Source organism: Tripterygium wilfordii, chromosome 3 (genome assembly GCF_013401445.1).
Source record: "Tripterygium wilfordii isolate XIE 37 chromosome 3, ASM1340144v1, whole genome shotgun sequence".
NCBI classification, from domain to species: Eukaryota; Viridiplantae; Streptophyta; class Magnoliopsida; order Celastrales; family Celastraceae; genus Tripterygium; species Tripterygium wilfordii.
Genome location: NC_052234.1, coordinates 3,387,780 through 3,406,977, shown reverse-complemented (window position 1 = coordinate 3,406,977; position 19,198 = coordinate 3,387,780). Strand labels below are relative to the sequence as shown.

Genomic DNA, 19,198 nt, shown 5'->3' with positions numbered 1-19,198 from the left:
CTTGGACTGTTGGTCATTCACAATAGCCACAAACATCAACCCAACAATCAAGCAAACTTATCATCTATTACCATTGAAGAATCAGAGTCAGTCAAGGAGAAAATCTCCCTTGGACCGTTTGACACCTACCTTATTCTATGCAAGGCAATAGCAATGGGATTCACTAAAGCAAGGCTCACAAAGAGGAAACGTTAAAGAAAGAAGATATGAGAGATATACGCTTTCAAAACAAAACTTATTATTTCCTTATTTACTTGTTTTGCCCGTTGGTACCTCTGTATATAAACAAGTCATTTGTAATGTATTGGGCAACTTGCTCAAGAGTGATTACATGTATTAAACATTTCTCATTGCTTGTCAAGTCTTCTTTCCTTTTTGTCCATAAGTTCAAGAGAGATTTTTTCAGTTTGAGCCCGTTTACCTAGAGTTGGAGGTCCCTTTTTTATCAGTTTGAGAATTCTAATATTTGAAGGAGAAGATCTCTTCCTTCTTAATTTTTAAGCAGATTTTATAGACGGCGAATCCCATCCTGATTCATTTTCTAATTGGAGTCGGTCTCCTTCAACACTCTTTGTTCCCCTTGGCATTCGGTCACCAGGAGTTTCTGGGATGACTTTACTTGTTTGTGCTGAGGTGGCATCTCGGTCTAGTCGAGATGCTGTTCTCTCAGTTGCATTACTTCGATTATATAATCTGGCAACACTTCGGGCACCTCTACACATCTTGGCTCCTCGACGGTCATACTCAAAATCTCGGATGAGAAGATGTTGGCCACCTCGGCGATATGGTATTTGGCACCTCGGCATCGTAGCTTTATGGACACATTGGCATCTTAACTTGTTAGGCGCCTCGGCATCTCAGCTTGTTCGTTACCTCGGCATCTTAGCTGCGGCTCGTCACCTCGATGACGTGGTTCCACATGTCTTACTTTGGTGTCACATTTCGAGATATCATTGGAAAGTGATTTTTGGTATTATTATAAGCCCCCTACACCTTTGCATGGGTGATCAGTTCGGCCGTATAAATGTGTAACTTTTTCCTGCCTTCATCTCAGAAGAGGTTAGAGGAGGGCAATAGGCTCGATCGGCTTCTCTTTGCCTTTACTTTTCTTTTATTGTCTCCACGACTTTTTTATTTAGTTTTTTTTTTTAAAAAAAAACTAAGTAACAATAAGGTGCCGAGCATCATGTTTCTTGGGTCCTCTGTGGATAACTGAGGGCCTTTCTTCAAAAGGTCCGAGCGTGTCCCACTGCTTGAGTACCAGCTGAGTTGAGGGGTGTTGTACGATGTATCATTCCAGCCAAGCTGTCTCTTTTTAGAGCTTCGATCATAAGAATGAGTCAACAACCAGTTGGTTGCAGTACACGTAATGCAATAGGTTGCAAATTACAAGTAATGTAATACCATGTGTTTAGCTATGGGACCCGTGGTTTTACAGTACACTACGTATTTTGAGAAAAATAGACAATGTGTTGAGTAAAAAGGGAATTAAAAAATATATACGCTCCATTGATAATTCGTTCCCAATGGAGCGTACATATTTTTCTCTAGAAATACGAAAATGACATGTAGCCTATTAATTTGGTAGTCCATGATTGCTTCGTTGTTGGATGCGATGCATCCATCTTACTAGATGAGACCTCCTCAATCCAAAGTGAGAATACTACCCGTCCTAATAATGGTTCTGTTAGAGGCTATGGAGTCATAGACAACGCCAAAGCCGAAGTAGAGAAAGCATGTCCTGGCGTTGTATCTTGTACAGATATCATTACAGTGGCAGCCAGAGATGCATCCGAATATGTAGGTGGCCCATCTTGGATAGTGAAACTTGGAAGAAGAGACTCAACCACTGCAAGCAGAACTTTGGTTGAAGGTGGAGACCTTCCTGCTTTTACAGACGGCCTTGAACAACTTATTGTTGGTTGAATTGTGCTCGTCTGTCTCATTGTTTCTTTTGTTTTATTATTTGTCTTGTTTGGTCTTTTTAGTTTTGGGGTATTCTGGTCTTTTTGTGTTGACATTGGAATTGTTTTTAAGGACGTAGTCTGTGTCTTTGAGAAGTGAAACGAATGAAAAACCTTTTGGAGTTCCCTAATGAAAACCCTACTTGTGAGGTCTTAAACTGAGAGCATATGTTGTTCTTCTGATATCATTTGGTAGTGTATTTTCAATCAATAGTGGTATTGGAGCAAGTTGTGTTCCTTGGATTGAAGATTTCAGTCATGGCGAACTCGTCTGAGAAAGCTTCCACTCTCACGCCGGTCTTCCAAGGTCTTGGTTATAATACTTGGAAGGTCAAAATGCGCACATACCTGATGTCAGAAGGGCTGTGGAGCATGGTGGTTACCGGCTACCAGGAACCTGAAAATGAAAGCAGTTTTGAGTTTGTCAAGAAGAAAAAAATTAGAAAGCGATAGAATGGTTAATGCCAAAGCTCTGACAAGGTTTCCAAATGGGGTGAGTCCTGAAATCTTTCCTCGAATAATAAGATGTGAATATACAAAAGATGCATGGGAAATTATTGCAAATGAATTTGGAAGTGATGAAAAAACCTCTGTTATAAAGTTACAAAATCTCATAAGGGAGTTTGAAAATGTGCAAAAGAAAGAAAGTGAGTGTATTAGGGACTTCTATTCTCGTCTCATTGATCTAGTGAATCAGATGAGGATTTTGGGGGAGGATATAAATGATCAAAAGTGCAAAAGATGCTGATAAGTCTTTTGGAGAGGTATGACATTGTGGTTGTTGTCTTTGAATCAAAAGATCTCTCTATGTTGAAACCAGAAGAATTAGTGAATGCACTTGAGTCTCATGAGAACAAACAACAGAAAAAAGGGGATTCAAATCAGTCATTGGAGTCTGCCTTTCAGGCCAAAGTTTCCATGAGGGAGGATGCTAGAAAAGGCAAGCAAGTAAACTGGAAAGGAGATACAAAAGTTTAGCATGGAGGAAACTCAAATGCATCTGATAAAAGGATCATCTGTGATATTTGTAAGAGGTTTGGTCATGTTCCTGATGACTGCTGGTTCAAAGGTAAGTTCTATTTGTTCTATTTATTAAGCAATGTTCTATTTGTTCGTGCACTTAGTCAAAATTTACTAGGTGTGGGACAAATGATGGAACATGGATACAGACTAGATTTTGTAGATGATAAGTGTATTGTTTTTGATAGAGAAAATCATAAGAAAGTGTTAATGGTGGTGAAAATGAAGAACCAGAGGAAGTTTTTAGTTGATCTGCCATGTCAAGAGGAATATGTTTTTCAAGCAATAGAGAAGAAAGAAACTGTTTCAGACTTGTGGCACAAGCGTTTTTGTCATCTTCACTTTGCTGGTTTAATGTCTTTACAAGAAAAGCATCGGGTTATTGGTATACCTAAGCTTTCTTCTATGACTGAAAAGTGTGAAGGGTGTATGCTTGATAAGCAACATAGGAAATCATTTCCTCAAGCATCATCATGGAGAGCATCTGAACCTCTTGAACTTGTGCACATAGATATCTGTGGCCCCAAGAAAGTTGAGTCTTTCAATAAGTGTAAGTATTTTCTTACATTCATTGATGACTTTACCAGAATAATCTGGATGTATTTTCTAAAAGACAAGTTTGAAGCATTTGTGTTTTTCAAAGAATTCAAAGCTGCAGTTGAAAAGGAAAGTGGTAGACAGATAAAGAGTATTAGAAGTGACAGGGGAGGGGAATTCAACTCCATTGAATTTAACAATTTATGTAAGCATGAAGGGATCAAGAGATATCTAACTGCTGCATATAGTCCCCAGCAAAATGGCGTTTATGAGAGAAAGAACAGGACTATAGTTGAGATGGCAAGGGCTATGTTGTTTGAGAAGGAGCTTCCTCTTATTCTATGGGCTAAAGCTGTTCACACTGTTGTGCATGTTCTGAATATTAGCCCCACAAAAAGCTCTGATAGATTTGACACCTAAAGAGGCTTGGAGTGGAGTAAAAGTCTCTGTTGGATATCTCAGGGTCTTTGGATCCTTATGCTATGTTCACATACCTTCTGAGAAGAAGTCTAAGTTAGACGCAAAGAGTAAGAAATGCATATTTGTTGGTTACAGCTCCAACTCCAAGGCCTATAGGATACTTGATCCCGAAGCATGAAGTTTTACATTAGTAGAGATGTAGAGTTTGATGAGACTAAAACCTTGCAGCTGAATGTTGATTCTGAAGACAAAAATTATGATCCCAACTATGATCTGTTGGTTGAGCAAGAAGTGGATGCTGATAACTATAATGATGATGCTGATGATTATAAGTCTGTGAATGAAGGGAATTCTGATTTCCAAACTCAAGCTACAAATACCCATTTAAGTAAAAAAGCTGATGAAGAAGGGAGTGAGAATGAGTCTTCCCCAAGAAAGATGAGAAGCATGTCTGACGTTTATGAATCATGTAATGTTGCTACTGTTGAACCTGAAAGTGTGGACGAAGCTATGTCAGATCCTGTTTGGCTAAAAGCTATGCAAGAGGAGTTACGTATGATTGAAAAAAATGATTCATGGTTCTTGGTGAATAGACCCCTAAACAGGGACATTGTTGGTGTCAAATGGCTATTTAAACTCAAGCTCAATCCTAATGGAAGCATTCTGAAACACAAGGCTCGTCTAGTTGCTAAGGGTTTCTCTCGAAAACCTGGTGTAGACTATTTCGAGACCGTTGCTCCTGTTGCTAGACTTGAAACTATCAGAGTTATCATTTCTATTGCTACTCAATGTAATTGGAAAGTACATCAGTTAGACGTCACATCTACATTTCTTAATGGCTTGCTGGAAGAGGAGGTTTATGTTGCTCAACCAGATGGGTTCATTGTGAACGGAGAGGAGGCCAAAGTCTATAGATTGAGGAAGGCTCTCTATGGACTCAAACAGTCCCCAAGAACTTGGTACTCAGAAGTAAATCAATTCTTCAAGAAAATGGGTCTTCAAAATAGCAAAAGTGAGGATACTCTCTATAGTCTCATTGAAGGTAAATCTGTCTTGATTGTTTCTATCTATGTTGATGATATTATCATTTCTGGAAACAATGAAGTTCAGATAAAAGAGTTCAAAAAGAATTTGATGAAGAAATATGAGATGACTGATATTGGCTATATGAGCCACTTTCTTGGTATTGAGGTGGAGCAGACATCTAAGGGAATCTTTATATCCCACTCCAACTATGTGAAAACTATATTGGAAGGGTTTAATATGTATGGGTGCAATGCAGTGACAGTTCCTCTTATAGTTAATGAAAACCTTGTAAAGGATGATGGATCCCAAAGGTGTGATGCAAATATTTACAGAAAATTGGTTGGGAGTTTGTTATATTTGACAACTACCAGACTTGACCTTATGTTTGCAGCTGGCTTACTCTCAAGATTTATGCAAGAGCCTAATGTTACTCATTTTGGATAAGCCAAAAGAGTGTTGAGATATCTACAGGGAACTATTGACTATGGGATTTTTTATGAAGCTGGCAGGGAAGTGAAACTCACTGGCTTCTGTGACAGTGACTAGGCTGGTTCTGCTGATGACATGAGAAGCACTAGTGGTTACATGTTCAGTGTTCGTTCTGGTTGTTGTAGCTGGAACTCTAAGAAACAGAATTGTGTGGCTCTATCCTCTGTTGAGGGCCTGAGGTAGAGTATATTTATGCTGCTAAGGCAGCCTCTCATGCTGTCTGGCTGAGGAGAATTCTAAGTGACATTGGAGTTAATCAAGAGGAGGCAACTGTTATTCAGAGTGACAGCAAGTCCGCAATTGCAATTGCAATTGCTAAAAATTCTGTGGATCACAACCGCACCAAACACATTGCTATCAAATACCAGTACATAAAAGATGTCATTGCTAAGAAGGTGGTGTCATTGGAGTTTTGCAGGTCTGAAGTTCAAGTTGCTGATATCATGACAAAGGCACTTCCAAGAGATAAATTTTGTATGCTGAGGAGTCTGCTTGGTGTGATACCCAGAGCTCAATTCAAGAGGGAGTTTGTTGGTTGAATTGTGCTCGTCTGTCTCATTGTTTCTTTTGTTTTATTATCTTTCCTATTTGGTCTTTTTAGTTATGGGGTATTGTGGTCTTTTTGTGTTGACATCGGAATTGTTTTTAAGGTTGCAGTCTGTGTCTTTGAGAAGTGAAATGAATGAAAAACCTTTTGGAGTTCCCTAATGAAAACCCAGCTTGTGAGGTCTTAAATTGAGAGCATCTGTTGTTCTTCTGATATCAGTTCATAGTGTATTTTCAATCAATACTTATAACATCCTTCAGAAACAAAGGCCTTAATGCAAGGGACATGGTTGCGTTGTCAGGTTCCCACACCATAGGACAAGCTCAATGCTTCACATTTCGCGATAGGATATACAACAACAACGCAAGCGACATTGATGTCGGATTTGTGAGCACTCGCAAGCGTGGCAATGGTAATTTGGCACCGATGGATTTGGTAACGCCCAATTATTTTGACGACAATTACTTCAAGAATCTACAACAACGGAAGGGACTTCTTCATTCTGATCAAGTTCTCTTTAGTGGCGGATCCACGGACAACATTGTCAATGATTATAGCAAGAACCCCAACATTTTCAAGTCTGATTTTGCATCTGCCATGATCAAGATGGGAGATATTGGTGTTCTCACTGGTTCTGCTGGTCAAATAAGGAGAATTCGCAGCGCCGTCAACTAGACCTACTTGCATTCTTTTTGTATTTTGATTCAAAATTCTTTTATATCTTTGTCACACCTTCCCTCATTGAATTAATGAACGTAGTGTGATGTTCCTATTGTCATAGAATTATGTTTTTTCGTGGGTTTCTTTCTTTGAATGAAGAAGAAAAAGTAAATTCTACTCTTAAACCCAGACTCGGATTCTGTGTTGAATCCGAGTTTGGGTTTTTGTATTCATCCTTTGGATATCCTCTAAATAAATCTAATCCACCCAATTATCAAAAGACAAAATTATTTGTGTTCATCTCCCAACCAATCAAAACTTGTATTCATCACCCGAGTCCTTGAGAGAAAATTTTCTGGCAAGAGCAAGGATGATCCTGTTAAGAAGAGAAACACGGGAACCTGTTAAAATAATATCATCCACGTAAACCAGCAAATAAATGACAGTGGAAGAATATTTATAATTAAATAAAGAGCAATCTGCACGGGATGTAGTAAAACCAAGTTGATGCAAGGCATTCTGTAAGGCAGTAAACCAAGCGCGAGGTGCCTGTAAAGGCCGTAAATAGACTTGCAAAGAAGGCAGAGGTGCTTAGGATTATCTTTTGTCAATGAAGCCTGGAGGCTGCTTCATTACTACTGTTTCAGTGAGGGATCGATTGAGGAACACGTTGTTAATATCTAATTGTTTAAGGGGCCAATGATGCATGGTGGCAATGGAGAGGATGAGACGGATGGAGGTAGGTTTAACCACTGGGCTGAAGGTCTTTGAATAATCGATGCCTGGACGTTGGAGGTAGCCCTGAGCAACAAGACGAGCTTTGTAGCTTTGGATGGTGCCATCTGAGTTGCGTTTGATACAAAAGATCTATTTGGAACCTATAGGACGATGAGTAGGTTCGGGAGGAATAAGAGTCCATGTTTTTTTTTTCCAGAAAAGGGCTTAGCCCGGGATTTTATTAATCAAGGAAGAGAAAAAGCCTCTCTTCAATGGCTTACAAGAAACGAGGCGGGCATGAACCTGACCTCGGCAACAAGAAGAAAAAACACAACAAAAGCATAACCAACCAAACAACAACAAGCATAAAACCCACAAGAAGCCTATTTTCTAATACGAAAAGCTGGGATCCCCAACCTATCCATCTGGAGCAAACCTTTAACAGTAGGAGGGAGATTACAAAACCTGTCATAGGCTACAGAAACTTTACTGTTGGAAGCTTTGGAACCTAGAAAATCTGCAGCACCATTGATCGAGCTCCCTGTATACATGTTTGAAGCTAATGTCCAGTGACGTACAATTTTTGGCTATAGCTCTCTTCAAGTAGATCAAATTCCAAGAGCAACTCAAACTCTCAGAAAGAATGTTAATAACAATTAATGAATCAGATTCAACAGGCAGGTTTGAGAGCCCTAAGGAAGCAACAAGATTTATACCCTCATGAATAGCCATCATCTCAGCAAAGGTAATGGAATTAGAGCCATAAAAATTAGAGAAAACAGCCACAAAAATGCCAGAGCTACGTCTAATAACACCTCCACCCCCTGAATCTCCAGGATTATTCAAGGCACTACCATCACAATTAATTATAGTAACATTGTGAGGAGGAGGGTTCCAGTAAAGAATAGAAACCTTACCTTTGCTATTGGCTCTCATAGGAATACAGAAGAGCTTACTAACATTTAAATCTCTGAGTTCCATATTTGAAGTCTTGGCTTTGCACTGGAATTGCACTCTAATTTGATCAATAATTTCCTCAATAATTTGCCCACCAGTAAGATGAGTTTGTTCAAACCTGCATTTATTGTGAGGATACCACAAATTCCAACAAATAAAAGCAGGAATCATGCAGGCCAAAGCCCCAATGACTGACGTCTTGTTTTTGTGTTGCCACCAAGTTGTAAGTCTCAATAATAGAGCATTGCTAGTAAAATTGAGACCAAAAAAATTACAGAAAAAGGATCATACTTGACAAGCAATGGACCCTTCCACTAGAACATGTTCCACAGTTTCAACATGAGGAAAATTAGTACAGCAATCACATTTAGAAACAAGACTAATACCTTTTTTCTTAATATTTTCATCCACATGCAGCTTATTATTTAAGACTTTCCACATGAAGATGGAAATCGTGATTGGAATTAGGTCATGCCAAATATAGTCATAAACTGGATTGAAAATATTACTCTGCCTAGTGACATGCCAGGCAGACTTAACCGTGAAGTTACCATTTTGATTAGGCATCCAGATCATCTTACCAGGGCAATCATAGATGGAAGGGATTTCAGTGAGGATTTTCTCCACTATGAAATCAGGGATAAGCTGCCTAATTTTATTTTCATCCCATTTATGATTAAAGTGAAACTAAGAACAGAAGTTGGCCAATTTGGATTAATATGAATTAAGGCAGACAGAGGGCCATCCCTTAACCAATTATCCCTCCACATATGAACTTTACCTTGACCAATGATGACTTTAATGTTTTTTTCCATCACTTGTCTAACACTACACATTCTTTTCCATGTTATATAACCTGTAACAGGAGCTTGAATGGGATGACAATTCCTACTATATTTTTGATGCATAAAAGAAGCCCATAAAGACATGTTTTGTCTAAATTTCCACCATAACTTACAACTTTGGGCCACCACCATTTCTGAAATATCTCTAATGTCTAAACCACCCTTAGCCTTAGGCCTAGTAATCTTCCTCCAAGCCACCCAATGAAACCTATTTCCAAACTCAGTCTTCCCCCAAAAGAAGTTGGCACATATTGAATTTATTTCATGAAGAATCTTTTTAGGAGGAGAAAGGACAGCAAACATGTAAATGCAAAAAGAGGATAGCACATGTTTTAGAAGGATTAATCTTCCTCCAACAGAAAGCAGAGAAGTACTCCAGTTAGCAACTTGAGACTTGAATTTGTCAACTAAGTTATCATAAAGATTAACCCTCTTCCTCTCAATAGACAAAGGGCAGCCCAGATAAGTGATAGACAGCTTTTTTTTATTAAAGCTAGTGAGCTCCATCAGCCTTAAAGTACTAGAACAATGCTCATACCTAGAAAGCACCTTCAACAAGCCTTCAAAAGCTTTCCTAGAACCATTGGAAAAAAGAAGGATATCATCAGCATATGCCAAATGAGAAATAATATCCATTCTCCTTCCTGTTTGATAAGAAAAGGCAGCGTTGAGCAAATACAAATTGTTGAGATTCCTTGAGAGGGACTCAGTCATGATGATGAATAAGGCAGGGGACAAAGGGTCTCCTTGCCTCAAACCTCTTCCTGATTTAAGATAACCTAAAGAATTGCCATTGAAAAGGATTGAGAACCAATTATTTGAAATCAGATTCCAAACTAAGTCTATCCAACCCTCACTAAAACCCAATTTTCTGAACATTTGAGTTAGGAAAGGCCAAGAAACTCTATCATATGCTTTGGCCATATCTAACTTGATGAGAACATTGTTGCCTCTGACTTTCTTATTTAAATGAGCAAGTAATTCTTGAGCCAATAAAACATTATCTGAAATGTCTCCGCCTTTTACAAAAGCACTTTGATTGCTGGAGATAATGTTGGGGAGGAGCCTAATAGCCATGATCTTAGAGATAATTTTATTCACGAGGTTGCATAAGCTTATAGGTCTTAGATCAGAGAACTTGGTAGGGTTGACAACTTTGGGAATTAGAACAATAAGTGTACTGGTGCAAGACTTAGGGAGGTTTTGACCATTCCAAAATGCTTTACAAGCTTCCACCAGGTCAGATTCTATTATGTTCCAACAGGATTGAAAAAAATGGCCATTAAAACCGTCAGGGCCTGAGCAACTATCTGCATCAATAGAAAAAACAACATTTTTAACTTCATTAGGGTATGGAAGATTATCCAGTAGAATCTTGTCACCTTGGGTAACAATCTGAGGGATGTGGGAGATAAAATCTTCTGTGATGACTCTATCTGGGACCTCAATTTGGGAGAGTTGGCATTGAAAGAAGGTGACTAAATTTTTTCCTAATTCTTCTCCTGAAACCCACTAGCCATGATCATTTTTTAATTGGTCAATAAAAAGTTTTTGTTTTTGAGCCTTGACCGAAGCATGAAAAAACTTAGTATTAGCATCCCCTTCTTTACACCATTTAACTTTAGCCTTTTGCTTCCAATAAGCCTCTTCTTGAAGTAAAACAGAAGTAAGGTTAGCAGACTTAGTTTGAAGCTCTAATTTATAAGCATCTGAGGGGTTTGAATCAAAAGGAGATTGGGAAGCAGCTAATTCCTTTTCAGCATCAATCACTCTTTGAAAAATATTGCCAAAACTTATTTTATTCCAATTATTGAGGTTGTTTTTAAGCCTTTTTAATTTAGCATACAGTCTTTGAATAGGCTGACCATGAATAGGTAAATCCCAACTAGCCTTAACGACACTGTTAAAGTCTTTATGGGAGAACCGAACATTTAAAAATCTGAAAGGTTTAGGGCCATTATGATGATGGTCCACAATTTTAACTAAAAGAGGAGAATGATCTGAATTAGTCCTAGGTAAATGAGAGACCAACGTGGAGGCAAATTTGTTTTGCCATTCACTATTGACACACATTCTGTCTAATCTTGCCCAACATCTCCTATTAGTCCAGGTGAAGCTAGAACCAGAAAACCCTGAGTCAAAAAGGTTGGAATTTTGCATACAGTGGAAGAAATCATTAGATGAACCCCTGTTTATACCAGTTAACCCTCTCTTTTCCAATCTAGAGAGGACAACATTGAAGTCCCCTCCCACACACCAAGGTCTCCTTAAACTAGAAATGGTTTGGATATCATTCCATGAGGGAAGTCTCTCCACTCTGCTACATTTAGCATAAACAGTGGAAATTAAAATGGAACCCCAACTAGGGTCAGATTCCAAAGTCAGGATTAGGTCATGGTTGGAAAAAATTCTAAGAGGAATGTAATCCTTCCAACAAATCCAAATTTTGCCACTAATGTTACTAGCATAATTGTTCATTTTAAGGCGTTTAGCAATAACTTTCAGTCTCTCTTCTGGAATCATAGGTTCAAGAATAGAGACAATCTGAATTTTGTTTAAAAAACAAAGAGACTTGAGCCTCCTTAAAGAAGGGGAGTTACCAACTCCCCTTATATTCCACACAAGACAATTAAACATCATCTTTAGAGTTTTGTTTGGTCTGTGCTGATTGCAGCACCCTATTGTTCTTATTGTTAGATGAATTTTTCTTTTGATTTTGTTTTGGAGACTTGTTCTTTTTAGAGCTCTGCTTTTTTTGCTGTATGATTACTATTTTGGTTCTCCTCAAAAAGGACTACTTCAAGATCAATTCCAGACTTATCTTTGTTGAGCTTGGCAATAAGAGTCCATGTGTTGCGTTGATGCAAGGCCTGAAGTTCAGCTTGCATTGCAGTGGTCCACTTAGGACATTGAATAGCAGCTCGAACAGTGCGAGGTTCGGGAGACAAATGAGCAGGGTGAAGAGTGGTGTTATGGAGAGTCGTAGGCTTGTAAATATGGTTCATTGATATTGTGGTCATTGGGTGGACACAAGGAGGGGATGTAGGGGGTCTGGAGAGGGAGTTGGGGAAGTTGGAGTGAGAGAATTCGTAGTTGGAGCTGGAGATATATTAGAGTTGGTGGTGATAGTTATGTGATAGTTTGACTGATGTCGTGGGAGTGGGGTTCACGGGAAGGGCAAGAGTTGGAGTGGAAAGTAGGGAATCAAGGATGGTGGGACCATGAGAAGATGTAGATGAAAGCATGGGAGCTTGATTGGGATCAGGTAGAGAACCGTGAGGTAAAGCAACATCATAAGAAGTACTATGAATGGACTATGTGGAGAGTCCTGGAAAAATGTGCTCTTTGAAGATGACGTGTCTTGACAGATCAAGTTTCTTTGTCAAGGGATCATAGCCCTCGAAGGAACTCTGGGAGGTGCAATAACTAAGAAGTAGGCAGGGGGTGGATCTAGAATCTAGTTTGCTAGTAGTGTACGGTCTGAGATATGGGTAGCAGAGGCACCCAAAATTTTTTAGTTTATGATAAGTGAGCAAGGGTGGTTTTCATTTGAATGAATTTGCATCCATTATCTGTATACAAGGTTTGAATCTTGGTGTTGAACCGATTTTCAACAAGAGTTTTGAACTAAATGAAGATGGAGATTATGTCTGATTTTTGAGACATAGGGTAAATCCATGAATACCGAGTGTAATGATCTACAAAAAGTAAGTAATACTTATGACCAAACAGAGATGGAGTTGAAGTTGGACCCCAAACATAAGAGAGAATAATTTGTGATGGAGCAGAAGAAAAAAGAGTAGAAAGATTGAAAGGAAGTTTATGACTTTTATTGATATTGCAAGCATTACAATCAAAAGATGTTGCAGATATTTCATGAGCCAGAGAAGCTGAATTTAACAAGAACTAAAAAGTTTTTAAACAAGGATGCCCGAGCCTTTGGTGCCACGCATTTAGAAAAGTCTTTGCAACAAAGTTTGCAGGAATAGGTAGACCAAAAGAAAATTGATGGATGCCATTTCTACATTATTTAGAAGAATTGTTACATTTAGTAAATTGATGAACTAAAATGAGGTTCTTTTATAAGGTGGGAACACATAGAGTGTGTGAAAGAGAGAAGTTGTGGTTTTCAGTGTGTAATTTGCAAGAACCTTGATGAGTTGTGGCCAAACCTGTGCCATCCCCAATGCGAACTTCATCTGTTCCATCGTACTCAGAGTGGATGGACAAGTTGCCGAGCTCGGATGTCATATGGTGACTGGTTCCGGAGTCCACAAGCCATGGCTGAACATTGGTGTGATTGGAGCCTGCTGAACTAGCTACATAATTTGCACTTGGTGCATATTTAGAAATGAAATATTTGAGTTTTCGACAGATTCTTGCTGAGTGTTTGGGTTTTTCACAAATTTGGCACATGACTCATTATTTCGACCGATTTCCACCATAGTTGGACTGATAGTTCCCCACTCCATTTTCGACAGAGAACTAAGTCATCTTCATCAACTGTATGCTTTACTAACGCAAGGTCATCAGCAATTTGTTTGGCACGATGGAAGTATTCTTCTATGGTTTTGCTCCCGCGTTGAAGATTATGAAGTTGTTGTTGTTTGAGTTGAATTTTTCTACACCTGGAATTGTTGGCATATAGTTGATGAAACTTGTCCCAAGCATCTTTGCTGGTAGAGACGTCCCCTATGAGAGGACTCACAGATTCATGAAGAGATGAGATGATGGCATTGAGAAGTAGGTTATCTTGCCTATCCCAGTAGTCAAATTCCTTAGCTTCAAATTTGGGTGGACAAGGGAAGCTTCCATGTACAAAACTCATTAGTCTGTAGCCTCTAAGGACCTCATGAATTCAACGGCCCCCTTTCATCTACATCCACCGCCAAGAACAATAGAGAGTATGGCGAACCCGAGGAGAGTGAAAATGCAGGCCATATAGAACCGCAAAGATGTGTGCAGATTATTACCTCTTCTTCTCCTCTGTTGAACACCTCTTCTTCCTCTCTTGCTTCTCTCGGCTGCTACTTCTCTCTCGATCAAAACCCCACTGTTTTTCCTCCCCTTTTCTATCTTGTGCGGCGACTCTTTCGATTTCCCCCTCTCTTCTCTCTCACGGTTTGCTCTCTATTTTTTCTAAGATCTTCCTCTTTTTTCTTTTTCACTTGTGCTGTCGTCCCCCTTTTCTCCCAATTGTGCCACCGTCCTCACCAAAATGGTGTGGCTAATGTTTTTATATCTCCTTCAATTTTCTTTTCCTCTTTTACCCCTTAAACCCTAGTTTTTTCTCTCTTTAGAAACCCTATGAAACTAACCTTTTGTCTTTTCCATTCTTTTTACAAAACCTAAAAGGTGCCACCTTTTCCTTTTTAAGGCTTTATTTTTAAATTTTTTAATTCTCTTATTTTTTTAGATATTTTCTAGGGTTTAGTTGCATTGAGCTCATGGGTCAAGGTATTGACTTTTTATAGGCTTATGGGTCCAAAAACGAGCTTTTGAATTTTTGTGGCTTGTGGGCTCAAGAATGAACTTTTGCATTTTCTTTTTTTTGTTTTTTCTATTTTTTCTATTTTTTTGTATTTTGTATTTTTTGGGCCAGACGGAAATTGGTTACTACACAGCAGATTGAGAAACATTTGCAAGAAACCAGTTTAGGTTTGCTTTTGTTTTCACAGGAAACTATGGTATCTGACTCTTTTGACAGCATAATGGAGCATCAGAAATGGGAATTACAATTTTTACTAAATTCTTATAATGCAATCTTCCAAACTCCAACAGATTTGCCTCCTGTTAGGACACATGACCACAAAATTCCCTTGGTTGATGGTGCCAAGCCACCTAACAAGAGGTCATACCATTATGGGAGATTTGGTTGCGGGGGAAATTGTTTGTACTAAAAGTGATCTCTAGTCACAAATTGACACATGGAAGCGTGGGGTCTACCTTTGGACACACTCATCCAATCACCATGTGACATGTGGTGAGGCTTTATGATTAACCATTTGTTCTTTTTTTGAGGATTCTGATTTTATTTGAGTTGAAATCCAAGAATCTATAATTGGAGATTAGGATTGTTGAAGGGACTTTATCTGAAATGGCTAAAATTTAGGAATTCATTGTCAAACCCGTTTCTTCCATTTTAAATGGGTTGTTATAAAGTGGGAGATATTTTAGCTAAATAAGCTCAAGAAAGTTCAACAAATCATGGAGTTTAAGGCCCACACATTCCTAAATGATCTTAGACACGTCTCTAGCAATTACATGTTGAACAGAGTTCAAACTTGATTTTTCATTAATAACAAGCATGAAGCCTACATTGCATGAGAGTGGGACGAGCTACATGTCCTTAGTGCTTCAACAGCCTCCATGAAGAAAGACTACGCCTTGGGTCCATGACCATGATCTACACAACTTGAAGATGTGGCAGTTATAGGAGAATTTCATCCACTACCCCAAGTAGCAAGTAAGCAGGCAGTTTCACATGATTTTCCTCAACAGAACATGTCAAGATTATGCTCAGGAAATAGGAGATGATGACCACCAAGAAGACTATTAAAAGAAGAAGAATCAAGATTGGTAAGCACCCTGCGTCAAGCATAAAATCTGCGTCTCTAAACTTTATGCTTTACAATTACCATGGCTCCATTAAACTAATTTAGCCTAGTTATTTCCTTTTCAAGCCTCCATGGCTATAGCCTCTACGGCTATCATGATTATTTTACCTTGTAAAACACGTTATTACATACATTTCAGGATGTATTCCCAATAATGAAAATCCTAATTTATTCCAACGATGTGTTATTTTCATTTTGATTAATAGAAGTACTCTCATTCTAGTGTTAGTCTTCTATCTCCTGCTTTTATCACTTGACACTAGATAAATTTAAGTCCTTTTCAGGAATGCAACACTTGAACTAGCAAATTTATATCCGTAACTACACATAACTCTTTTTGTGACATGTCAGATTGGTGCGCAAAACCAATATCAAAAACTTTGCGCTGACATCACCTCCTAGCACATTCGAAACACACATCGTCACACCACAAACCTAAACACTCCTATTCCCAAAATTCATACTAGGTTGATCTCCTGTCCAACGCAAAAAAGAGACAACGGTAGATAAAGAAAGGGAAAATTAAAGATTAGTCCCTTATTGAAGAGTTTTATTCCATGAAGTACACTCTTAAAATTCCTATTCCATAAAGTCCATGTAGTTTGAACTAATATTCCAAAAAGGATAAAAAGTTAAAATGTAAGGTTTTATTGTGTAAAATACCCTCATCTTCATCCTCAAACATGGCACATGCCTCCTGCACATGATTCATCTCTGACTTCCGCCGCAAGCTTCTTCTCCGCCGCAAGCTTTGTCTCCGCCTCTCATGGCTTATTCGAGAGTTCTCTAGCATTTTTAGTGATTTTTCATCTCGATTTTTGTTGTATTCGAACTAGATCTACTCATACTCACCACGGGACCTATAGATCTTATTATATTTCGGTAGTTCGTTTGTCGAAAACAATGGCTGGACGGCGAACTTGCGATATGATGGCACAAGGAAGAAGAAAGGAGGAAGAACAATGAGGGAGGGTATTTTGGTAAGTTGGTAGAGTTTGTTTTTTTTTTTTTTTCTAAAGTTTTTTTAAAGTTATCCTTATTTGAATACCACTTTTAGTTTTTGTCGTTATGGATAAAAACTCCATAAAGAAATAAAGAAGACACATTGTACGGATTGATGAATACTTTATGCTCTATAGATTTTCATTTTCTCATAAATTTAAAAATGTGATGCGAAACAAGAAATATAGAAGAGGCTATTATTAAAAGTGCAAGTACAACCAAATTTAATTACAGATTGTCCAAGGACAAATACCAGGAAGCAATGTCAGGATTGGGCACGTGATTATCTGCTTCTTCTGATAGTGCTGTTTTACATTATTAATATGCATGGGAATATAACTCGAATTATTTTAACTTTTATGACATACAAGTCATTACTTCTCCATGATCTCTAAAGTCCAAAGTTGTTTAATATCCAAGCAAGTGAGCAACTTAACTCAAGTAACCCTAAGAGAGGTATAAGCCCAAAGTTTTCTAATTACTTTATTCAAGGGAGCAGAATCTACACAAGCTAATTTAATTAACAGGTTAATTTTGTTTATGGCATGTTGGGTTGTTGGACATCCAATATTCCTCCCCCTCCCCAATTGTCTTCTCATTCATATTGAGTTCTTGAGAATTGCATGTGATTATGGAATCTTGGACCAACCATATTTGTCTTTCTATATTTGATTTTAGTGCCAATTCACATGTAATGCTCAGTGTCCGTACGTACCCTCTGTTTCCACAAATTATTAGAGCCTCGTGTAACCCATCGAAGCCCAAACCGACATGCCAAAATTCCTAGATTTCACTGTCTGTCTCCTGTTCTGTGTATTGTAGTTCACGTATATATGATAATTGGTGTTCAAAATTCCAGGGTGGCAGGGGTCTGCTGTAGTTTTTACTACAGCAGACCCCGTCGTAGATGATTTAGATGACAAAATTTTTTTATTTTATTTTGAAAAAATTATAAATGTGTAGTTTATGATCCAACGAACCCAACGATATATTTTTTGTTTGAAACAAAAATCAAATTCATCTTGATCCAGACATCGAATGTTTTGAGTTTATATCCGACGGTCTAAAATTGTTAAGCATTTTTCATGTAGCATATGATTTTTGTTTTGAAAAAAAAATATACCATTAGATTCGTTAGACCATAAACTACACATCTATAATTTTTTTAAAATAAAATAAAATTTTTTTTTGTCTTAAATTGCTACTACAGCGGGGCCTGCTGTAATTTTATTACAGCAGAGCCCCGGCACCCAAAATTCCACTAGTGTAATTATAAAAACGTGTCCCCTGGTACGGCTTTTTTGTCTGAAAAAGTGAAGGCAGCAGAAAACCATGAAGACAGTTATATGTATATCTAGCTGTAGTCAGGATTATATATATATATATATATATCTGTGTGTGTGTCTCTCTTCTGTATTTTTGCTATATCAATTCCAAGTGGGAAACTGGTTGGAGCAAACTAAGCCCTCCATTAAAACCGTGTGGACCTTTTTCTCCAAAAAAAAAAAGAAAACTGAAATCAATGGTTGAACCACACATTGGGGACCAAAAGAATTGAAGAGGCTAAAGTGTCCAGAAAACCTCAAGAGTTGTCCGGACACCTATTGCGGTCCATCAATTTCTGCATTTCATTTTTAAGGGCATTTCATGCAAATTTTGATTGTCACCAATGGGGGACAACTTAGTAAGGGTCAATAAGTATTTTTACTTGTAAAAAGATGGCAAAAACCCTAGGAGAAGGATTTTTCCTCATTCATTCTCTCAAGCCACCATAGGAGTAGTGTAGTTTTAGATAGTTTCTCTATCTAGATTTCTTTATTTTTCTTGGTGTTTTCTCTTGATTTCGTATAAACACTGATTTAAATGTCAATAAATTGAATGTTTATCGCAACAATCATGGGTGGCTAGTTCTATTTGGTCTCTAATCCGGAATGGTGGATGCGATGTTCGATTATTTGAGGTAATGCTTTTCATTCCAAATCTATGTATGTTTTTCTGTGATTAATTGATGTTATTGTTGGGTATAGTAGAATGAGCATGTCATTTTTCAGTGTGAAACTAATTCGATGACTAAATTAAGCCTTATTAAGATATTAATCAATAATATTTTGGCTTATAAAAAAAAATCCATAATATTTTTTCGTGTTGTGTGCTAAGCTTAATTTCATTGTAAATCCGGTAATCCGATGGCTTGACATGTTTCAATAGAAGTCCTCAAAACCCAACTCTTTAAATAATTGCATGATCATTCATTCTATGAATTGAGTATGCTCGGGATATTAAAGCTTGGGGTATGCCTCTCGTACTTTGTAAATATTTTATACTAATACATTATTGACTTATCAAAAAAAAGAGTTATGGTGATTTGAGTATTTGAGTGTGGTATTAGGGTGTTAG

The 19,198-nt window shown here is 38.0% G+C and overlaps 2 protein-coding genes across 2 annotated transcripts; one reads left to right on the top strand and one right to left on the bottom strand.

The window, feature by feature from the left end:
• The first annotated feature begins 1,335 nt into the window (after positions 1 to 1,335).
• LOC119995524 (lignin-forming anionic peroxidase-like) lies at positions 1,336 to 6,678 on the top strand. The gene is made up of 4 exons (XM_038842041.1): positions 1,336 to 1,392; positions 1,573 to 1,917; positions 3,089 to 3,102; positions 6,264 to 6,678. Exons 1-4 carry the CDS (start codon positions 1,336 to 1,338, stop codon positions 6,676 to 6,678), a joined length of 831 nt encoding a protein of 276 aa, XP_038697969.1.
• Positions 6,679 to 6,975: 297 nt separating this feature from the next.
• On the bottom strand, positions 6,976 to 11,822 carry LOC119995523. Its single transcript, XM_038842040.1, has 7 exons — positions 10,752 to 11,822; positions 9,296 to 10,694; positions 9,073 to 9,193; positions 8,645 to 8,986; positions 8,013 to 8,455; positions 7,817 to 7,921; positions 6,976 to 7,064 (listed from the first exon to the last, which is right to left on the bottom strand). Exons 1-7 carry the CDS (start codon positions 11,820 to 11,822, stop codon positions 6,976 to 6,978), a joined length of 3,570 nt encoding a protein of 1,189 aa, XP_038697968.1.
• Positions 11,823 to 19,198: the final 7,376 nt, after the last annotated feature.

Bases quoted from the DNA above. Each gene is read 5' to 3' on its own strand.
- LOC119995523 (XM_038842040.1), bottom strand. From the start codon at position 11,822: ATGATGTTTAATTGTCTTGTGTGGAATATAAGGGGAGTTGGTAACTCC. The intron at 7,922-8,012 runs GTTTGAGTTGCT...ACATGTATACAG, and splicing joins TATTAACATTCTTTCTGAGA to GGAGCTCGATCAATGGTGCT. The intron at 7,065-7,816 runs GTTTGCTCCAGA...TTATTTTAACAG, and splicing joins TCTCCCTCCTACTGTTAAAG to GTTCCCGTGTTTCTCTTCTT.
- LOC119995524 (XM_038842041.1), top strand. From the start codon at position 1,336: ATGAGTCAACAACCAGTTGGTTGCAGTACACGTAATGCAATAGGTTGC. The intron at 1,393-1,572 runs GTAATGTAATAC...AATGACATGTAG, and splicing joins CAATAGGTTGCAAATTACAA to CCTATTAATTTGGTAGTCCA.